We start from the raw sequence: 19948 nt of genomic DNA on the forward strand, positions 1-19948 counted from the left end.
GTAAGTCAATAGCCAGGAAAATTTTTCAATAATTATGATTCAGTAATATCATTGCTGACATCATTATCATGCCGTATACAGTGTCTTCATTTGAGATTCTTAGGCTTTGTGCATCTTCATAGAGGTGACTATTTTTATATTATTTATTTCTCTTTTCTTTTACATATAATTTATTTCCTTGTCACTAAGTAGTCTTCAGAAGGAAAATCTGGTTCTCTCAGTTTTTTCTGATCATAAAGGTTTCTTTGTCACAAAAGATGGGTGAACGTACCCTGATTTCTCTGACACCTAGATGTTTACAGTTTGTTAAATGGAAGTGTCAGGAGCAAGAACTGCCCTAGCTCTGCTTTTCACCTGTTTAGACTATCTGCCTCCATCTTGTGCAAAATCTGTGTTCATTATACACATTAATCAAGCACCCCAAAATAGCTGTATGTAATATGGCTGGCAAGAAGTTATTTCCATACATAGTGGAGCTTTAGCGTAAACTTAAGTGCCTTTCAATGAATAATCTAGCATTAAGTATTAAGAATGACACTGATTATGGGTATACATGATTCCTAAAACATCAGTTATTGGATATACATTAGTGACTAAGGAAAAATGGCTATTTTTCCCTTCATTTTAAAGTCAGAATCATGTACAGTTAGTGATCTAAGAGATATTCTAAGAGCATTTGGTCCAAATCCCTAACACTGCAGATGAAGAAATAGAGGTCAAGAATAGTTCAGTGACTTGACTGCAATCATAGAGCTGGAATATGGGCTAGAATATGAAGAACTAGAAGTCAGGTCTCCTGATTCCTACCACATTGTTGCTCTAGTGGTACAAAGCATTCCATTCTTGGTGAAGTATAAATGTTCCAAGTGTGTCACTCCAGCTGGTGTGTTGAGAATAAACTGAAGGGGCTGAGGCAAGTGTGGGCACAGAGAGTGAAGATGTGATCTGGTTGATTCCAGTGAGAGATGACAGTGGCTTACCCCTGGGCTCTGAAGTCGAAGTGCTGAGAAGAGGTTGCACTCTGGATATGTTGTGAAGGGAGACTGGACAGAATGTGCTGTCAGATTACATATGAAATGCCATAATGCATAGCCTCAGTGTCCTGCACACATAGGTGACTAGTAACTGTTTGATTTCATGCTTTCAACAGATAATTGTATGTCACGTCCTGTGCTAGGAGCTGAGTATAGCATGGTGAGCTAAAGCAGATGGTTTCTGCCTTCATAGAAACTAATGCAGTAGTTAAAAACCACATCTTGAGAAAGTAAACCAAGTAATTTTTAGGCATTGCATAATAATCAGCAGTGTATCAGGTGAAAAATTGCATAACACAATGAATCAGCTGCAAGAGATTTCTCCTGGGTAAAGAATTAGTGGAGAGGCAGGCTTGCCTTATTTGGATCACTGATTTCCTCATCAGTATTGACATAGGGTTTTTTAATTGCACTGAGCTCAATTAACACTGTTAATAGGTTTGAATAAAATGTGATTGCAGTCCCATCCTTGTCTAACTTGGCTGAGCCTTATTACCTTTCTGTACCTTAGTTTCTATCTCGTTTGCAAAATTAAAATGTTAACATGAGCCTTCCTCTCATGAAAATATTATTAATGGTCGCCAGAAAAAAAAGAAAAAGCCTGCAAATCTTTATTTTAATCCACAGAGCAATATAACTTGCTAATTAAAATTGACAAAAGCATGAAAATTAGAAATTGATAAAATGTTTCCAGTTTGAATTATCTCCATTAATTTAAAGGTGTTACCCTTAGTATCTTTCTGTTATGTAGAATCCTTTCGTTCACATAGCAGTGTATTTATATCACATGTCATGAGAGGTTTTCTTAAGTGAAAGTCATCGTGTCAGAATCAGTTTTTCTTTACTCTCACATTGTTACTATGACTACAGAATACTTACTTGGGAGGCAGTATTGCACAGAGTGCTTAGGAGAACAGGTTTGGGGATTGACAGACCTGGGTTTGAATTTTAACTGCACTATCTCTATGGTCCTGAGCTAGTTGTTTACACAATCTGTGTCTCAATTTTCTCTCCTTTAAAATGAGGTTAATGATAACAACTGTAAAGATTTATTGTAAGGATTAAGATCAATAACTGATGTAGAGTCCCTAATACTATGCCTGACACAGAAGCCTTCAGTAAATGATAATTATTGTGATCCAAGAATGACAGTTCCTGTTTCCCAAGGGCGGTGATTCTTGTTACCCTTCTTAGCTCCTCACCATTAATCACTCTTCTTCCCACCTTACCACCCCATAGGAAAAGTGGAATCACCTTATGGGATCCTGTATAAGATCCTGTATAAGACTCCCTTCACAGTCTGATGTACAGGGTATTCTTTTGATGAAACATAGATTCTGCCCAACCTAATGAGTTTGACCTCTAGATTCCCCTTGCCAATTACTGCCTTTTTATTGTTACTTGACTAATAATTTATTAGCATGCTTAATATTTTTAAAAACACTCTTATTTTTTTTGAGTGCCTGTGGAATCATTTTGAGTCAACATAAGTCGGGTTGGCTTTATTGACAGAACCGAGAGCAACCTCACCCCACTGTACTCAGAGACCTCGTGTGTGAGCAGTGTCTCTTACCCTTTCTGCTCACTTCACAGTTTCCCTCTCAAGCACCAGAATGCGAGGCTACCACCAACAGGAAACGTGTTCAATTCTATGCTGTTATTTCTTGTAAGTGGAAGATTTCTTGATTTAATATTCAGTCCGATTAAAATCTCACCCCACTTCCTTATATTTAGGTCTTTTTTCTGCCAACGGACACTAATGAGAAAGTAAGGCAAACTACTTTTCTTTGTGAAATATTTAAATCTCAAAGGCTTTGTTATTTAAAAATTAAATAGGTGAAAGTAGCTATCATTTATCCCAAGTGTTTCAAATTGCTAAGCACCTTCTTTTCTTATGTATAAGAAAATAAGCTATTGGTTTGACTAGTCACTGCAGAAATGTTGGAACTTTGCAGAAAATTACAGTAAGAGGAAGTTGCTATATTGCAACAAGAGAGTATTTTGATTGCAAATTTTTCCATAAGTGTGGCAATTTGCAACTTGAGAAGAATTTAATAGTAGCTGAGCTTTCAAAATGTAACACAGAAACTGTCATTTTCTTCCACAATTAAAATAAGTGCTTCTGAAAGTTTCAGGATAAGAATGACCCAAATTACCCTCCCCCACATTTCCTCATCCAAAAGAGGGGGGAATGGAGTTTGAACAGAACATCTGTGGACAAAATGAAAGATAAATGGTCTTTTCAGGCAAATGTCTGAAAAAGGGATCTTTTATAGCCAAACAGAATACTATTGCATGCATCGCCATGGTTAAGTAGAGGATCAACAATACTTTCATAATGGCCTTTTATTTTAGCACATTCTATTTTTATGGGTAGAATTATGATTTCAACATGTCCATTCATAATTCATCATATAATTATTCGCATATATATCTTTTGACACAGATTTAATGTCTTTTTGCCAGCCACATCTTGAATTCAAATTTAAACTGTTAAGTGCACTAAGACTGTCTCGGTGCAAGTAATGCTAAAGGAGAGTGGATAAAAAGGAATATTTCTTAACCTACCAAAAGAAAGCCTAGTAAAGAATAGACCTATACATGGATTACTGAAGAAAGGATACTTAACTTGTTTATATCCCCTGCTGAAGGACTTCTTCAGGTTGAAACAATCACTTTAAGACTTTAATTAAGACTACATGGAGGCAGAGGGGGCAACTGACTGGCTCAGTTGAGCGTCTGACTTCAGCTCATGTCATGATCTCGTGGTACATGAGTTCGAGCCCCACATGGGCCTGCTTCAGATTCTCTGTCCCTCTCTCTCTCTGTCCCTCCCCTGCTCACGCTCTCTCAAAACTAAATAAGGCTTAAAAAAAAAAGACTACATCCAGGGCACTTGGGTGGCTCAGTTGGTTAAGCATCGGACTCTGGATTTCCACCCAGGTCATGACTCATGGGTTCATGAATTCAAGTCCCGCATTGGGCTTTGCACTGGTAGCACAGAGCCTGCTTGGGATTCTCTCTCTTTCATTCCCCTGCTTGTGCTCTCTCTCTCTCTCTCTCTCAAAATAAATAAATAAGCTTTAAAATAAATACTACATCCTTGCTCTTTACTGATGGTTTGCTCAGCTTCCATTCACTCAACCAGTATTTATTGAGCACTTTCTCTGTACTAGGCCCTGTCCTAGGCAAAAGATAAACAGTGCATAAAATAGAATTCCTCTTTCATGCCATTTACATTTGGAGGGAAGGCTGAGTAATAAACAAGAAATATAAGTATACTTTATCTTTTTAAGTTTATTCATTTATTTTGAGAGAGAGAGAGAGAGAGAACATTAGCACGGGAGGAGCAGAGAGAGAGAGGGAGAGAAAGAATCCCAAGCAAGCTCCATGCTGTCAGCAAAGAGCCTGATGCAGGGCAGGGCTCAAACTTCTGAAGCAGTGCAGGATCATGACCTGAGTCGAAATCAGGAGTCAGTCGGTTAAGCCACCCAGGTGCCCCTAAGTACTTTAATAATGCTGAGTGCTAAGGAGAAAAATAAAGCAAGGATGGAAAACAGGAAGTATTGAGGGCAATGAGAATAACAATTTTAGATAGGGAAGCATAGGAAGAATTTACTAAAAAGGAAACTTTTGAGTAATGATTTGAAGAAATTAAGAGAATAAGCCACAACAACATCTGGGCAAAGAACATCTCAGACAAAGGCAACAACAAGAGTTAAGGCCCTGAGATGGGATTTTACTTGGCATGCTCTAGGTACAGCAAGTGTGGCTGGAGCAAAGTTAGCAAGAGTAGGGGTAGGAGGCAAAGGGGCCAGGCCATACAGGGTCTTCAAGTTCTTTGCAAGGATTTTGGCATTTGTTCAGAATGGGATGAGAAGCCATTTGAGTTTTGTGTAGAGGAATGACATGACTCAAATCATATTTTAACAGAATCACTCTGGCTCTTTTGTTAAAAATAGAGGGAGAGCAGTAAGGAGATATTTCAATAATCCAGGTAAGGGATGATGGTGGCTTAGACCAGGATGCTACTAGTAGAGGTAGTAAGAAGAAGTCATATTATAAACACATTTAAGACAGAGTTGATATAGCTTGCTGGTGGATTGGCCATGTGATGTAAGAGTTAAGGTGACTTCAAGATTCTGGATGTCAGCCCCCATGAGGGTAGGGGGTATGGAATTGCTGTTTACTAAGGTATAGAAGACTGAGAGAGAAGCAGATTGGTTGACAGATAGTGGATATCATAAAGTCCATTTTGTATACATCAAATCTATTGAGTTAGGACACCTGCAGCTCAGCCAAGAAGTCCCAGCTAATGATATGAAGTCGTAAATTACTAAAGATCAGAGTTTGTAGACATTCTTAGGGAGAAAGTTCAAAGAACTTTCACCCAGATGCTCACTACAATAAACAGAAAGTATTAGCAAGGGCATTAAAAAGACTGAATAATAACTTAGGAAATAAGATTAAAAATACATTTTTAAGGCAAATAATCTTCACATATGCTTACAGAAGGAATCTATTTTTGGTGGTCAATAAGCATTAATGAGTTTATGCTTTAAATACACACACACACTGTCACACACTCACCCTACTCCAAGCATAAAAAGATATGATCATAGTCAAAAACGAGCTAGTCTCCAAGGACCAGAAAAAAGAACAAAATTGTTCAGTGATAAATGGGAACTAAGGCACATACTTGATAGCCTCTGCGTCCTGAAAGAGGTAGAGATGGCTGTGAGTCTAACATAATGGGTAACAGAGAACAAATGAACTACAACTATTTCAGGAAATGGAATTGACTCACTAAGTGAAACCAACTGGAAAAGCAAGCAGAACTTCCTCACCCATGAGTAAGGAGGTTGAATAAAAAAACAGCCACTGACCAGAGCTATGACTTGTACATGGGTGATACTTTCCTAATTATATACAACTTGTGGAAAATCCACAAAAGCCCTTAAAATAAATTTTGAAATAATAACAGGATGATTAAGAACAGTGGATATTCGGGGGACCTGGGTGACTCAGTGAGTTAACCGTCTGACTTCAGCTCAGGTCATGATCTTGTGTTTCATGAATTCGAGCCCCACATCAGGCTCTCTGCTGTTGGCATGGAGCCTGTTTCAGATCCTCTGTCCCCCTCTCTCTCTGCCCCTCCTCTGCTTGTTCTCTCCCTCTCAAAATAAATAAAGAAACTTAAAAAAAAAATAGTGGATATTCAAAAGAGCCAAACTGGGGCGTCTTGGTGGCTCAGTCTATTAAGCATCCGACTTAGCTCAAGTCATGATCTCGCAGTCCGTGAGTTCAAGCTCCACGTTGGGCTCTGTGCTGACAGCTCAGAGCCTGGAACCTGCTTCAGATTCTGTGTCTCCCTCTCTCTCTCTGCCCCTCCCCCACTCACACTCTGTCACTCAAAAATGAATAAATGTTAAAAAAAATTTTTTTAGAGAGCCAGTACCAACTAGACATCCTGGATATATAAAATATAGCCTGTAAAATAAACACCCTATAAGTGGAATAAACTTTGAATTGGATACAGTAAGTGAGAGAATTGGGAAGTTAGAAGACATCAGAATGAATTTACCTAAAAATCATTGCAGAAATATAAAAGGATAAAAAATATGAAAGATACAAGGATGATAATTGAGAGGTGGCAATATATGTCTTCAGGGGAAAAAAAGACTGGTAAAAAAGACCATTTGAAGACCTAAGACATGAGAATTTTGAGAATTAAAGAAATAATATCTTCAAGTACAATACAATGAATGTGAAATAGGATTAATTAAAAGAAATTATAACATATACACTTCATAGCACAATTGCAGATTATCAGAGAGAAAGAGAAAAATATTTTAAAAGCTACAGAGAGACTAAAGACAAATTGTAACAAATGAGAGAGTAGCTACAGTTGTCCTAAGAGTAGCAATAAATGCTAAAATAAATCAAATATATTCAAAGTGGTGATGAAAATTAATTTCAACCCAGCATTCTATGCCCAGCTAAACTATTATTCAAGAGGGAAGGATTTTTATATTTTCAGACATAAAAATCTCCAAGAGTTTCGTACTCACAGTCTGTTATGAAAGAACTTCTAAAGGATATACTTAAGCATGAACCTGGAAGAAGGATGATCTGAAGCTAATAAGAAAAATACAGGGGCGCCTGAGTGGCTCAGTCGGTTGAGCGTCCGACTTCAGCTCAGGTCATGATCTCACGGTCTGTGAGTTCGAGCCCCGTGTCGGGCTCTGTGCTGACAGCTCAGAGCCTGGAGCCTGTTTCGGATTCTGTGTCTCCCCCTCTCTCTGCCCCTCCCCCACTCGCGCTCTGTCTCTGTCTCAAAAATAAATAAAAACATTAAAAAATTAAAAAAAAAAGAAAAATACAAAAATAAAATATATTATAAATTTTCACTGTCAGGAGAAAAGCATTCATCATCATGAAAGCAAAGATTCCAGGCCTCTCTCACTCTCCCTCTCTTTTTTTAGTTATAGCATCTTATATGATCTGCTGTATTAGGCATTATAGTTATGTGTCTGTTCTTAATGTCATGCTTATTTTAAATTTCTCATGATGTCATTAGAAACAAAAAAAGTGATACCAGTGAAATATTTGTCACTCAGAATGAATATTTCCATCAGTTTTACTAGAAAAGACTACACAGGATTATAAATTTGCACCTCAGGAGTGCTTAATCACACTGTTGCTGATAATATGATAAAACCTTCACTGTCAGGAACTTATTTATGCATATGAACAATGAACAGTTTTTAATATAAGTTTGTAAAGACTCTTTTGATTATGAGGCTGTTTCAGGGGTCCCCAAGATCACACACATGTTAAGTTATTCACTAGAAAGACTCATGAGAGTCAACATGTAGTTCTGCCCACAGCGAAGATTTACAGCAGTGACACAGCAAGGATGTATAGTCAGAGCAGCAAAGAAAAAAGACACCTATGAAATCTGGAGAAATCTATGTGCAGGCTTCCTGTGCTCTCTCCTTGTGACAGATCATGCAGAGGGCATTCTCACCCAGGCAGCAAAAATGCGGTCACACGTATAGTGTCTCTGCTGAGGGAAGCACATTAAAGACTCAGCACTGAGGGATTGTATTGGGTTGGTCACGTACACATCCTCTGTCTAGCAACTACAAAACTATAGATTCCTGAAAGGAAAACAGGTGCTTAGTCCATGGGTGGGCAAAACCGTCTTATTGCTTAGTGAATCTCATGTCATTTTAGGGAACTGTTTACCAGCCAAGTTCCCAGATGGCACCTGAGGGTCAACCTTGCAAGCAAGCTCTTCTAAGATAGCAGCCTCAAACCTGCTGTATTAACTCTTTTCTGCAGAGACCTATTTCCTTAGCTGTAGTTTTCATTGTTTTTCTTATGACTTTCAAGAGCATATACAGTTGACCCTTGAACAACACGTGTTCACTTATATGTGAGCTGCGTGGGTCCACTTATATGTAGATTTTTTTTCAATAAATAGGAAAAAAATTTAGAGATTTGTGACAATTTGAATAAACTCACAGGCAAACCACATTGCTTAGAAATACTGGAAAAAATAAGAAAAAGGTATTATTGTAAGAATGTAATATATAATACATATACCATACAAACTATGTGTTATTTGTCTATTCACATTGTTGATGAGACTTCTGGTCAAGAGTAGGCTATTAGTTAAGTTTGGGGGGAGTCCATAGTTATAGTGCCCCTAACCCCACATTGTTTAAGGGTCTACTGTACTTCAGTTAATTTTTTTACTTTAGAAAATGTCTAATCACTTGGACAAATAATAAAATCTCTCTTAAGATAATTTCATTGTTATATATATATAATATATACAAAAGACATCTATGGCTTTGTTTATTTGAATGTTGCATAAATCTATATTGTGTACGTATGAGTTCTTGGGTTTCAACAATATGTACACTGACTGTAATCACAATCAGTATGCAAATATATTTATGGGGAAAGAAAAGATAATATTATTAAAAAGAAATCCTAGAAAGCATAAAATATGTTTTTGTATAGATTTTAAAATAGACCTCTATGGGGCGCCTGGGTGACTCAGTGGGTTGAGCGTCCAACTTCGGCTCAGGTCATGATCTCATGGTTCGGGGGTTCGAGCCCCGCATTGGGCTCTGTGCTGGCAGCTCAGAGCCTGGAGCCTGCTTCCGATTCTGTGTCTCCCTCTCTCTCTGCTCCTCCGCCACTCATGTTCTGTCCTTCTCTCAAAAATAAATAAACATTAAAAAAATAATAATAAAATAGACCTCCAGGATCTAAGGAATAGCATGCAAAAGGCATAGGAGGTACCTTCTATAACTCAGTTCTTTCAAGCTGTCTTTTGTCCATGTAGCTTCCTAAAAACAAACCATCCCATCTTTGTCATTTTTAAAAATTATCAGCCATAAGATTATAAGGACCACTTGTGGAAACACAAAAAGAAAATAACCAATCAGTAATTTTACAGCTTAACAATTTAGGGGAAATCATGATATGTAAGTTACCTTTACTTAAGCACACTACCCTGAGTTATTATTTTGGAGCAAAGTGCACTCAGGAAAATCAACACAGCATAATGAGTTTTATCTTTTATGTTTTCTCTGAAAAAATTGATTATGAATTTACATAGCCATGTATCCTGCAAAGTTTTTATAAACACTTGCACACATATACCACGTGCATACATGTTTCTATTGCTTTGACACTTGGGTGATTATTTCAGGGTTATGCTGTACATCAGCAAATTATATGCTACTTACCTTTAGGACTGGTATCCACCCATAATACCATATTCATGAGAATTAAGTAAACCATACGCAAAACAAGAAAATTGCTATTGTAAGTAGAATGTTATCTTATGGACAAAGATACCAAACAAGAAAGTATGTCACAGAATACAAATGTGTTGTATAAAACCAAGACAAGTGAATTTTATGTAAGCAAAATCCAGTTACCCCTTACAGGCATACCTTTGTAAAGAAAAGAAGATTCTAGGTACCTAAAATTCATTTCAAAGGAGTATCTATGAATTGAAATTACACATGTTATCTCTATACTCAGCTAGCTAATCATATAAACACAATTAACCTTATTATACCAGTGAACAACAATGTAGCTTAGCATCTGACTTAGTATCTGACTGGAACCAGTGATTTATAGTCATTGAAAGCTAGACCAGTCAATACAGCTGTGGGTTTTTCTATTAAGACATTAAGCTTTTCTTGTAGTTAGCATGGAGTAGACAGGCAGATTTAACTGATTTAACAGGCAGCTAAACTGACTATTTAGCTAGGCAAGTATGATGGAGAGAGCATGGCTCAAGGGAATGATTGTAATGGTATCTCATGATAACTGAGAAAAAAGAAATAATAAAGTCACAAAAGGGTGGCAAGGTTAATGAAATGGATGCCTCAATGAAAATTTGCTAAAAATTACTGGGTTGGAAATATTGGGCTACATAAAATGTAGGTAATAGAAGCAGTGGTTGGAGTCTGCTTAAGATAACAAACATTGTCAGAAGGATGGGTAGCTGAGGAGAGAAGTAAAGATCATTGGAGATGAGGGACTGAGGAGCCAGGGTACTGACATCACTTACATGAAGATTAGTTACCAGTAATAGCGACAGAAGTAGGTGTGAGAAGAAAATATTGATTCAAGTGCTGCAGTATTTAGCAATTGAGGGGGAGTGCCTAGGAGGATCAGTAGGTGCTGGTGGCTTATGGAAGAGAATGAACTTCAAAATAACAAGTGGTAGTCATATTTGCCTATTTCATAAGACTTTCTGAGAACCAATTGAGATATTGCCTGAGAAAGCACAATAAATCCCTTAAAAAGGGGTAAAAAGTAGTACTGTGTTTATATAAGAGCCCTGAGTTTCACCACTGCTTTATGCCCTGATTTCTCTACCTACAAAAGAAAGACAATGATAATAACCTGTCCTGCTTCATGTGAGATTAGAAAGTTAATTGCCATGATATATATGAATTTGTTTTGAGTCTTTGGAAACAGAAAGTGCTTTCTCTGACCTGGGTTCAGAGTCATTGTTCAACTCTTGAGAGTTCTTAGCAGCATGTTAGCACTGTGGATGGCATCCTGAGTATCAAATAACATTCTTCCATATCTTGGATTTCAGACATTTCAGCAGTCCTCTCTGCAGCACAAATCAAAGAAGAAAAACAAAGGTAAGGAAAGGAAGTGAAATGAAATATATAGCTGCTTATTTTGCACCGTGATAGTCACCAGCATACTTTGCCCATCCTCTCTTGCCTGAGCCCATTGTGGTTTGCAAGAGCACAGCTCCCTAGTAAGAGCTGCCAAGACCAGCTTCTCCTTCAATTGTGATGCTAGGGGTACCTTTTACAATAAATGGTCTCAACAGGGTTTGACACTGGGATTACACAATTCTGATTACATTGCATGTCACTTATCTGGGGGGAGGAAGGTATTAAAGATTCCCATAGTTTTCTCTTCTGATACAATGTAAAAATAAGAATTTTTAAGGTTGTTAAATACCCAGACTTATTTTAATGAGCTATAGATTAATCTTCTACCTTCACACTTGTATAAAATGAAAAGAGCACTTTTACCTACTATTATTTTTAGGTCCTATAGCTGGCAAGAGCAAAAGACGAATTTCTTGCAAAGATCTTGGACGAGGTGACTGTGAAGGTTGGCTTTGGAAAAAGAAAGATGCAAAGAGTTATTTTTCACAGAAATGGAAGAAATATTGGTTTGTCCTTAAGGATGCATCTCTATATTGGTATATTAATGAGGAGGTAAGATAAAATATATTTTTTCTGATCCACTTTCTATCTTTAACCCAAAGAATCACCATTTTGAGACTTAGATTTTAAAATCATATAACCACCTTAATGCTAATTCAGGAGAGTACCACTAGTTATTTTTTAATCTGCCTTCTTAAAATGATTGCATTTTGGGAGTTCTGGAAAGATAGTTATCTCAATTATTCTAATGTGGCAGCATATATGAAACAGACAAAATTCTGTGTATCTAATTAGAAATATCAAACTAATTCCAACAATAGCTTAACTAAAAGGATTATACATGGAAATTTGAAATAGATTTTTAAATGTCTCACTTTTGTTCAAAGTTTTCTATTTTTTTCTCTTTGTTTTTGGAAGATGTCCTCTAGTAATTTAAGTAAATTAATATTGCATGAACTTATTTGTTTTTCTTAAAGAATATGTGAACTAGAAGACTAGTTGAAAATCTGCAAGTATTCATTTGACCCAATTGAGGGATGGGGATGGGGAGTATATATAATATATTTAAATTGTTCTTATGAGTTCCTGTTTCATTTATAGTAAACAGATCTTTATTCAGAGTAGTTATATTATAACCTACCACCTATTACAACAGAGGCACAAGAGTATACCTTATTCCTTGATATTTTCTTTGACTCTGCATTCATTTTCACTCTTTTGCCATAGCCATCTGTCAGTTCACCTTATTAAGGTTTTTTTAACAATAATTTCTATTGTTAACTTGTTTTCTCAAAAAATGTACATAGTTTAATATAGTGTGCTGACTAGTCTTACAGAAATACTATTATGTTAAGGTATTCATCAGTTTGCATTTGAATATTAATTTTTGAAATATAATTTAACAATATAATTATGCTTACGATTATAACATAAAATATGTAGAGAAGTTATGTTTGTTATGGTTTAGAGAATAGAATTAACCCACCTGAATTACTATGCATCAACTTCCTCATTTGCAAAGAGGGAGAGTAATAATGGAGCCGAGCTCACTGGGCTATCATATGGATGAAAAGAATCAATTCATGTAAAGCCCAATTAGAACAATGCTTGGCATACATTCAATCCTCACTAAACATATGCTATTAGTAATACTTTTCAAATTGATCTCTAATTTCATTTGTAAAATCTCAAATTAATCTTTCGCTGTTTAGTACAAATGCCTATATTATATAAAAGGATTTGGTTATTTTCTGCACTTTTGATATTATTTGTGCCAATCACATAATTACCTAAAAAATCTTCTATTTCACTAAGTGTATCTTATTTTAGATATAGAAAACAATTTTACCAACATTTTCATGTAACATATATCAAATACTTTTTATATGCCAATCAAGTATTATCCAAATATAGCCTTTGTTTCCCTTTATTTTAAGGTCACTTGTAGATTTCTCTGCTGTATGCTATATCATATTCTTTCAAAGTTTAAGTGATTAAAAACTGAGGCCCTTTTTTATTGAACAGTTGCTAAGTTTCGATCAGAGGTATTACTGTGTTAGCCTTGTAAGAAATGAGTGAATAATCTCCTAGTATACACTGTAAGAATAACTTAGTGTGATTTTTTAGGAGAAATCTCTCATCACATCATTATGGGAAGATTGTATCTATCCCCCGAAATATTTTAAATTGTTTGAAATATAGAATTTTTAAGTTAAAAGACATCAAGGTTGACATAACAGAAATCAAAGTTGAAAGAGATTTGAGACTATTGTGTTTATTTACCAAGATTGGAAGAAAAAAATACTCAAATACTAAAAAAATATTGAAAAAGTTATAATACTCTCTTTTTTATAACACATTTCAGTCACTATCAGTAATATCATATTTTTATTAAGTTTTACATTTATACATACACGCACACGAAAAGAATGAGAATTTGTATTTTTTTTTTCTTTAAGGTTAGCAAATGGGGGTGTAACCTCACTTGAACTTGTTATATAAGGGGCCATTAACTGATACAGCACAGATCAAAAAGTTTGGGAGAATAAAAGTCTGAGGAGTTTGGTCATGAGCATGAAAAGGACAACAATGAAAGGATTTAGCCAAGGGTAGTCTTAGCCTATTTGGAATAATTTGTATCTAACATAAGATTTTGGATAATTCTCCTATCTTGTTTTTCCATCCCACGTTAGAGAGAGGAAGATTTTAAGGATTTCATTCAATTTTCCAAGTGGAAAATGATCTTTATATATATAGCATGTATACCAAGCTAGATATTTGAAGATAAAATCAACTTATTTCATTTATAAAATCTGGACTATACAACATATTTAATTCAGGTTTGATAAAAGATTTTTTTGGAGACAGAAAAGGAATTGAATTAGTAAACATCCATATATTTTACATCTGAACATTAAAAGTGATAGAAAATTGTGAATGGTGAATGTGGACTGAAGTTATTTTTATATGTTATAAAAGTATATATACATTCTGGTGAGAAAATTACTCATAAATCATGTTTCATTTTGAGAATTTAAATAGTTTTCTATCTTCATTCTAATATAAAAAGGATTTTTCAGAATTTCTGTGTGTATCTTAATTTGTACTATTCTAAATGTTCAAAATATATCTTCAGTTTAATGGAATATAACAAGTAAGAGTGGAACTCTAATCTCTAAAATGTCAAATTTGAGACATTAAGTAAAAAGATTTATTAGTTTATATTTTTAAGGTGTAGGTCTATAGTATTATCAGCTTCAAACCTATGTGTATAACACCCTAAACAAGATTGTTGCCTCTTTAGGATGAAAAAGCAGAAGGATTCATCAGTCTGCCTGAATTTAAAATTGACAGAGCCAGTGAATGCCGCAAGAAATAGTGAGTTGATTTTATTTGGGGAGAGGGAGAGAAGGGAAGGGTGTTTGTTGTTTTTTTTTTTATTTCTAGCTTTTAAATCATAGGTCACTCCTCTAATGCTTTCAAATTGAGGTAAAAACAAAGCAGTTTTATGGACAGTAAAAATTTTTTACTGATTTCTGTCATCATGGCATAAGCATTATATATGTGAATTCAGGTTAGATGTTGAGGTAATTTTACCTATAAAAATTATTTGGTTCTAACTTATTTTCCAATTTGAAATAAAATAAATATACTTTGTTTCCTTTTGCAGTGCATTCAAAGCGTGTCATCCTAAAATCAAAAGCTTTTATTTTGCTGCTGAGCATCTTGATGATATGAACAGGTAAAGTGTTACTAAAATTTCAAAGTACTTAGAAAGTCAGTTAGGCTTATAATTCTAAGTTTTCCATATTAATGCTTAGAGAATAATGTCACTGTGGTACATCAGTTTAAAATAAAATGGACTCAGGGCGTTGCTGCATGTAGCCATACCTAACTTCAGAGAACAGCATTTTAAAAGTCAAAATAAACTTGTTGACTGTTTACCAGGTTTACCAAAAATATGCCTGAATCCATATACAGACCAAAAAAATCCACTGTAAAAAATAGAAGATTTTTTTAAAAGTCCATTTCAAGATATGTCTTCAGGGGCGCCTGGGTGGCTCAGTCGGTTGAGCATCTGGCTTCAGCTCAGGTCATGACCTCATAGTTTGTGAGTTCCAGCCCCACGTTGGGCTCTTGCTGACAGCTTAGAGCCTGGAGCTTGTTTCAAATTCTGTGTCTCCCTCTCTCTCTCTCTGCTCCTCTCCCGCTCATGCTCTGTCTCTCTCTCTCCTTCAAAAATAAATAAAAACAGTAAAAAAAAATTTTTAAAGATATGTCTTAAAATGTGTTCCCAGGTGGGGGGAAAAAAAGGTACTCACCAAAAAACCTGACTCTTCCAAGTGCTGGGTATTCATGACATAACATCCATCTCAATTATTTAGTCCTAAACAAAGTTAGTATTTCTTTCTGTAACCTTCCTTCTATCACTGAACAAGGTTATACAGCCAAGTGATTAGATGGCTACATGGTTGGGGCGCCTGAGTGTCTCAGTCGGTTAAGTGTCGAACTCTTGATTTCAGCTCAGGTGATGCATGATCTCATGGTTTGTAGGTTCATGCCCTGTGTCAGGCTCCGCACCAGCAGGACAGAGCCTACTTGGGATTCTCTCTCTCTTTCAAAATGAATGAATAAACTTTAGATGGTTGGCTACATGGTCATTTGGAGCTGTGGGGGGAAAAATATATATATGTGTATATATAAATTTCCATCATCTACAACATTCTGCTTCAGATTTCCCACTTTAGCATTTATGAATTTGATTCTTCCTTTTCCTTCCTTTCCCCTCTCTCTTTTCTAGATTTATAGAAATTAGGTTTAAGATTCAGATGTTTCCTTTTTACAGGTCTTTAGCAGGCAGTACATATTACATACATAACTTGCCAACAGTTAGGGAGAGGTAGCACAGCATAGTGATTTAGAGAATAGACTTTGGAACCAGACTGTCCAAATCCCAGATCTCACACTTACTAGCTGTGTGATCCTGGATATAGAACTGGACCTCTTTATGACAGGTATTGACCCCTTGAAAAATGGACATAATAATAATCTCTACCCAAATGACTTTTGTCAGGAGCAAATGAGCACACATAAAGGGCTTACAACAGTCCCTGCTCAATTATAAGTGCTATGTAAATGTTTGCTAGCAATGTATATCCCTTTCATATATTTTGGGCTTTTGCGCCCATTTACCTTTCTTTATGTGTCTCAAAAAAATTAGTATCCAGATATTTTTAAGCACAAAATCGAGCAACTTTATAAATGTACTTGAGCACACTAAATGAACACTTAATATGCTTTTATAAATGATCTTGGTGTTTTGACACTTGGGAGTACAGGCATGGTTTGTCCTAAAGCAAGGATATGAATACAAGGAAATGGCAAACAAAAGTGTTGAGAACACTTGATAAAATGTTTATTATTAATAAGGGAACTGAGTCTTTCTTGTACTTCCCAAAATCTTCTTTTGATGTACATTACCATTCTTGAAATTTCACACTAGGCAATTGGAATTTGGAGAGCTTTTTCTCCTTAATTTGTTCTCAAAATGAAAATGTTTATTCACATGTTCATGGGGTAAGGAGAGGTTGTGATACTCTATTTTTTGTTTTAATAATTTTATAATTCTACTGTTCTAGTTATTCACTATTTTATCACATGTTGAGCACAGTGCCTTTGGGATGAATATGAGGGGTTTACATCATGACCAAGCAGAAAATAAGTGGTAAAAATGAGCATTATCCTATTTTACAAGATGGATACACTAGAATACAACCACCTCTATCTAAGAATTAACATGATTTAATTATTCATGAAACATGCTAATCATGGTCTTTTTATGAAGTACGAAACCATGCCTGGTCTCTATTCCCTGCCCTGTGTTAGCAATAACTTCAAAAGTGTGTCATGTCACTGCTCTTCCCTAATAATCCTATAGATGTATCTGATTCAGGATATCATAGAAGAAGCTAAAGCAGGGACGCCTGGGTGGCTCCGTTGGTTAAGCGTCCGACTTCAGCTCAGGTCACGATCTCGCGGTCTGCGAGTTCAAGCCCTGCATCAGGCTCTGGGCTGATGGCTCAGAGCCTGGAGCTTGCTTCCGATTCTGTGTCTCCCTCTCTCTGCCCCTCCCCCGTTCATGCTGTGTCTCTCTTTGTCTCAAAAATAAATAAACGTTAAAAAAAAATTAAAAAAAAAAAGAAGCTAAAGCAAACCCATTTTGTTGTTTTTGTTGTTTTTGTTGTTTTTTCTAAGCAATGAGTCAAAGTGAAAATGTGAAACTGATCAAATATGTCATCTCCACATCATACATTTAAAAGTGCTGTTTTATGTAAGCCTTGCTATGGTACACTAGAAACTTCAGAATTAAATTGTCCTGAAATACTGAATTTTTTTAAAACTTTAAGTATAATGGACTTTTATATTTTTCTTTTTCTTTTTTTTTTATAATCATATTCTCAATGTCTACTTTCAATAGGCAAGTTCTTAAAAATTACTTGTTAATAGACGGGAGGAACATCAGTGCTGTAAATAAATAGAGGATTAGAGGTTGGGAGAGATCCCCTCCAAAGATTTTGTTCAGGAACCTGATTGTTACTTAACAGCAAGATAATCTGGGTGTTGGTTCATGCTATATATAATATTTTAAAGGAATGTACCTAAATCTTCAGAGATTTTATATTTATGATATTATAATTATGCTAATCATAGCTATAAGCTTTATCTGGTTATTTCTTAATTTCCAAAAAACTATCATATACATTTTAAAAATATAGTGCAAGTTTTGACAAGAGCTATAAAGTAAATTTAATTACATGTACCTGTATATACCCAAATATATGTATGTATATACATATACCCAGATATATGCATATATATATACATATATATGTATACATATACACACGCGTGAAATATTTAAATCTCACCTTCCATTTTTTGACCAACTGTAAGTTTGATTGTGAGGTAATTTGCAAAAATACTTTGGAGGCCCCCCCCACCATCCATCTGTTTCCTCCTCAGAAATGAGCATTAAAACATGAAAAAAAAATTTTGCCAGTCTTTGTGAAATCTGTGGGAAGAAAACAAAATATCATGTTTCTCAAGTATTCTGAGACTTATTTACTGAATTCATTTGGCCTATATATTCCTTATTATGTCAGCACTTAGGTCTTTATAATTGTGAGGATTCACTCATTTCTATTTGGTAATTACTTTTTGGACATTTTTCCCATAGTTCTTACTCATTTTTTTCCTCTCAATACTTTGTTAGTATTACTTCCTCTCAATTCTTTGTTAGTTATTGATAGCTTCATGGGAAGGCTCAATATCCCCTTACCTATACTGTCTTGTTTTAAAACATCAGTGACAGAGTAAGGTGCTGAATGTGGACCTCATATCAAAGCCCTTCCCCATCACTAAATTCAGTGCTTGTATCCCTAACCACCTTTTCTTAAATTAACCGCCCCCCCATCCTTAGCACCTTTGACTTTCTAATTTTTTACGTTGCTATTTTTGTAAATGGCACTTGACACTACTTGACATATGTTTATTTGTATCCCTGTTTATTATCTGTTGCCCTAAGATGTAGTCTCCTGAGAAGGCAGGCACTTTGTTTGGTTTCTCTCTATCCTTGGAGCTTAGAATAACAGTACCTTGCAGACATAGGTTCTCAATAAATATTACTTGACTCAGTTAATGCATATGTATCTGCTGTTTATAATGGCCTATAAATACCAAATTATACTGCAGCAAGTATATAGGTAAGCCTCTTCTAGTTGAGGCCTTGAAGACAAGTTTACCGAAGACAGCACCAACGATTGTGTAGTGTTCAGCCTTTTGTGCCTATGCACGCTGACCTGAGTTTATCCACATACTTTCTGCAGAGTTTTTATCATGAACAGAATTTTTCTTCCTAAAAGTAGGCTAATTTTTCAATTGTTTTATGACATTTAGCAATTCTGGAACTCATTGAAGGCAGGAATTATGTCTTATTCATTTTTGTGCCCCCAAAACATAGCTCATTGTTCAGCATATAGCAGGCACTTAGTAAATTTGTTGAACTGAAAAATCAAAGAAGCCTTTTTTTTAGTTTCCTAATTCATCTCATAAAGACCTCATTGTTCTTTAAACTTCTGACAAAATGAAATTTCAGTGATATTTTTTATAATAGTCAATATGAGGGGTTCTCATCGTTAAGCATTTGCCTTCGGCTCACAGTTGGTGAGTTCAAGTCCCACATTGGGTGAGCTTGAGCCCCGCTTCAGGTGAACACGAGCCCCACTTCAGGTGAGCATGATCCCCGCTTCATGTGAGCTCATGCCCCATTTCAGATGAGCTCCAGTCCCGCTTAGGGTAAAAAAAAAAAAAAAAAAAAAAAAAAAAAAGACAAAAAACAAAAAAAACACAAGCCCCAGGTGAGTCCCACTTCTCTCTCTCTCTCTCTCTCTCTCTCTCTCTCTCTCTCAGAAAAAAGGAGGGGTTGGGGCACCTGAGTGGCTCAGTCAGTTAAGCATCAGACTCTTGATCTCAGCTCAGGTCATGATCTCACAGTTACTGGGATCGAGGCCCACATGCTGCTTTGTGCTGACAGTGCAGAGCCTGCTTGGAATTCTCTCCCTCTCTTTCTTCCCTTCTCCCCTGCTCACGCTTTCTTTCTCTTTCAAAATAAATGAATCAACA

At 35.8% G+C, this 19948-nt stretch overlaps 1 protein-coding gene across 4 annotated transcripts in view; it reads left to right on the forward strand.

The window, feature by feature from the left end:
- Positions 1–19948, forward strand: part of CNKSR2 (connector enhancer of kinase suppressor of Ras 2) — a 297547-nt gene that overhangs the window by 221873 nt on the left and 55726 nt on the right. For all 4 annotated transcript variants that reach the window (XM_015540102.2, XM_042974263.1, XM_042974264.1 and 1 more), the window contains 4 exons: positions 11176–11224; positions 11646–11818; positions 14571–14644; positions 14937–15008. In XM_015540102.2, coding sequence (XP_015395588.2) covers positions 11176–11224; positions 11646–11818; positions 14571–14644; positions 14937–15008 — 368 coding nt within the window. The remainder of the gene's footprint in view (positions 1–11175; positions 11225–11645; positions 11819–14570; positions 14645–14936; positions 15009–19948) is intronic.

This window comes from Panthera tigris, chromosome X (genome assembly GCF_018350195.1).
Source record: "Panthera tigris isolate Pti1 chromosome X, P.tigris_Pti1_mat1.1, whole genome shotgun sequence".
NCBI lineage: Eukaryota > Metazoa > Chordata > Mammalia > Carnivora > Felidae > Panthera > Panthera tigris.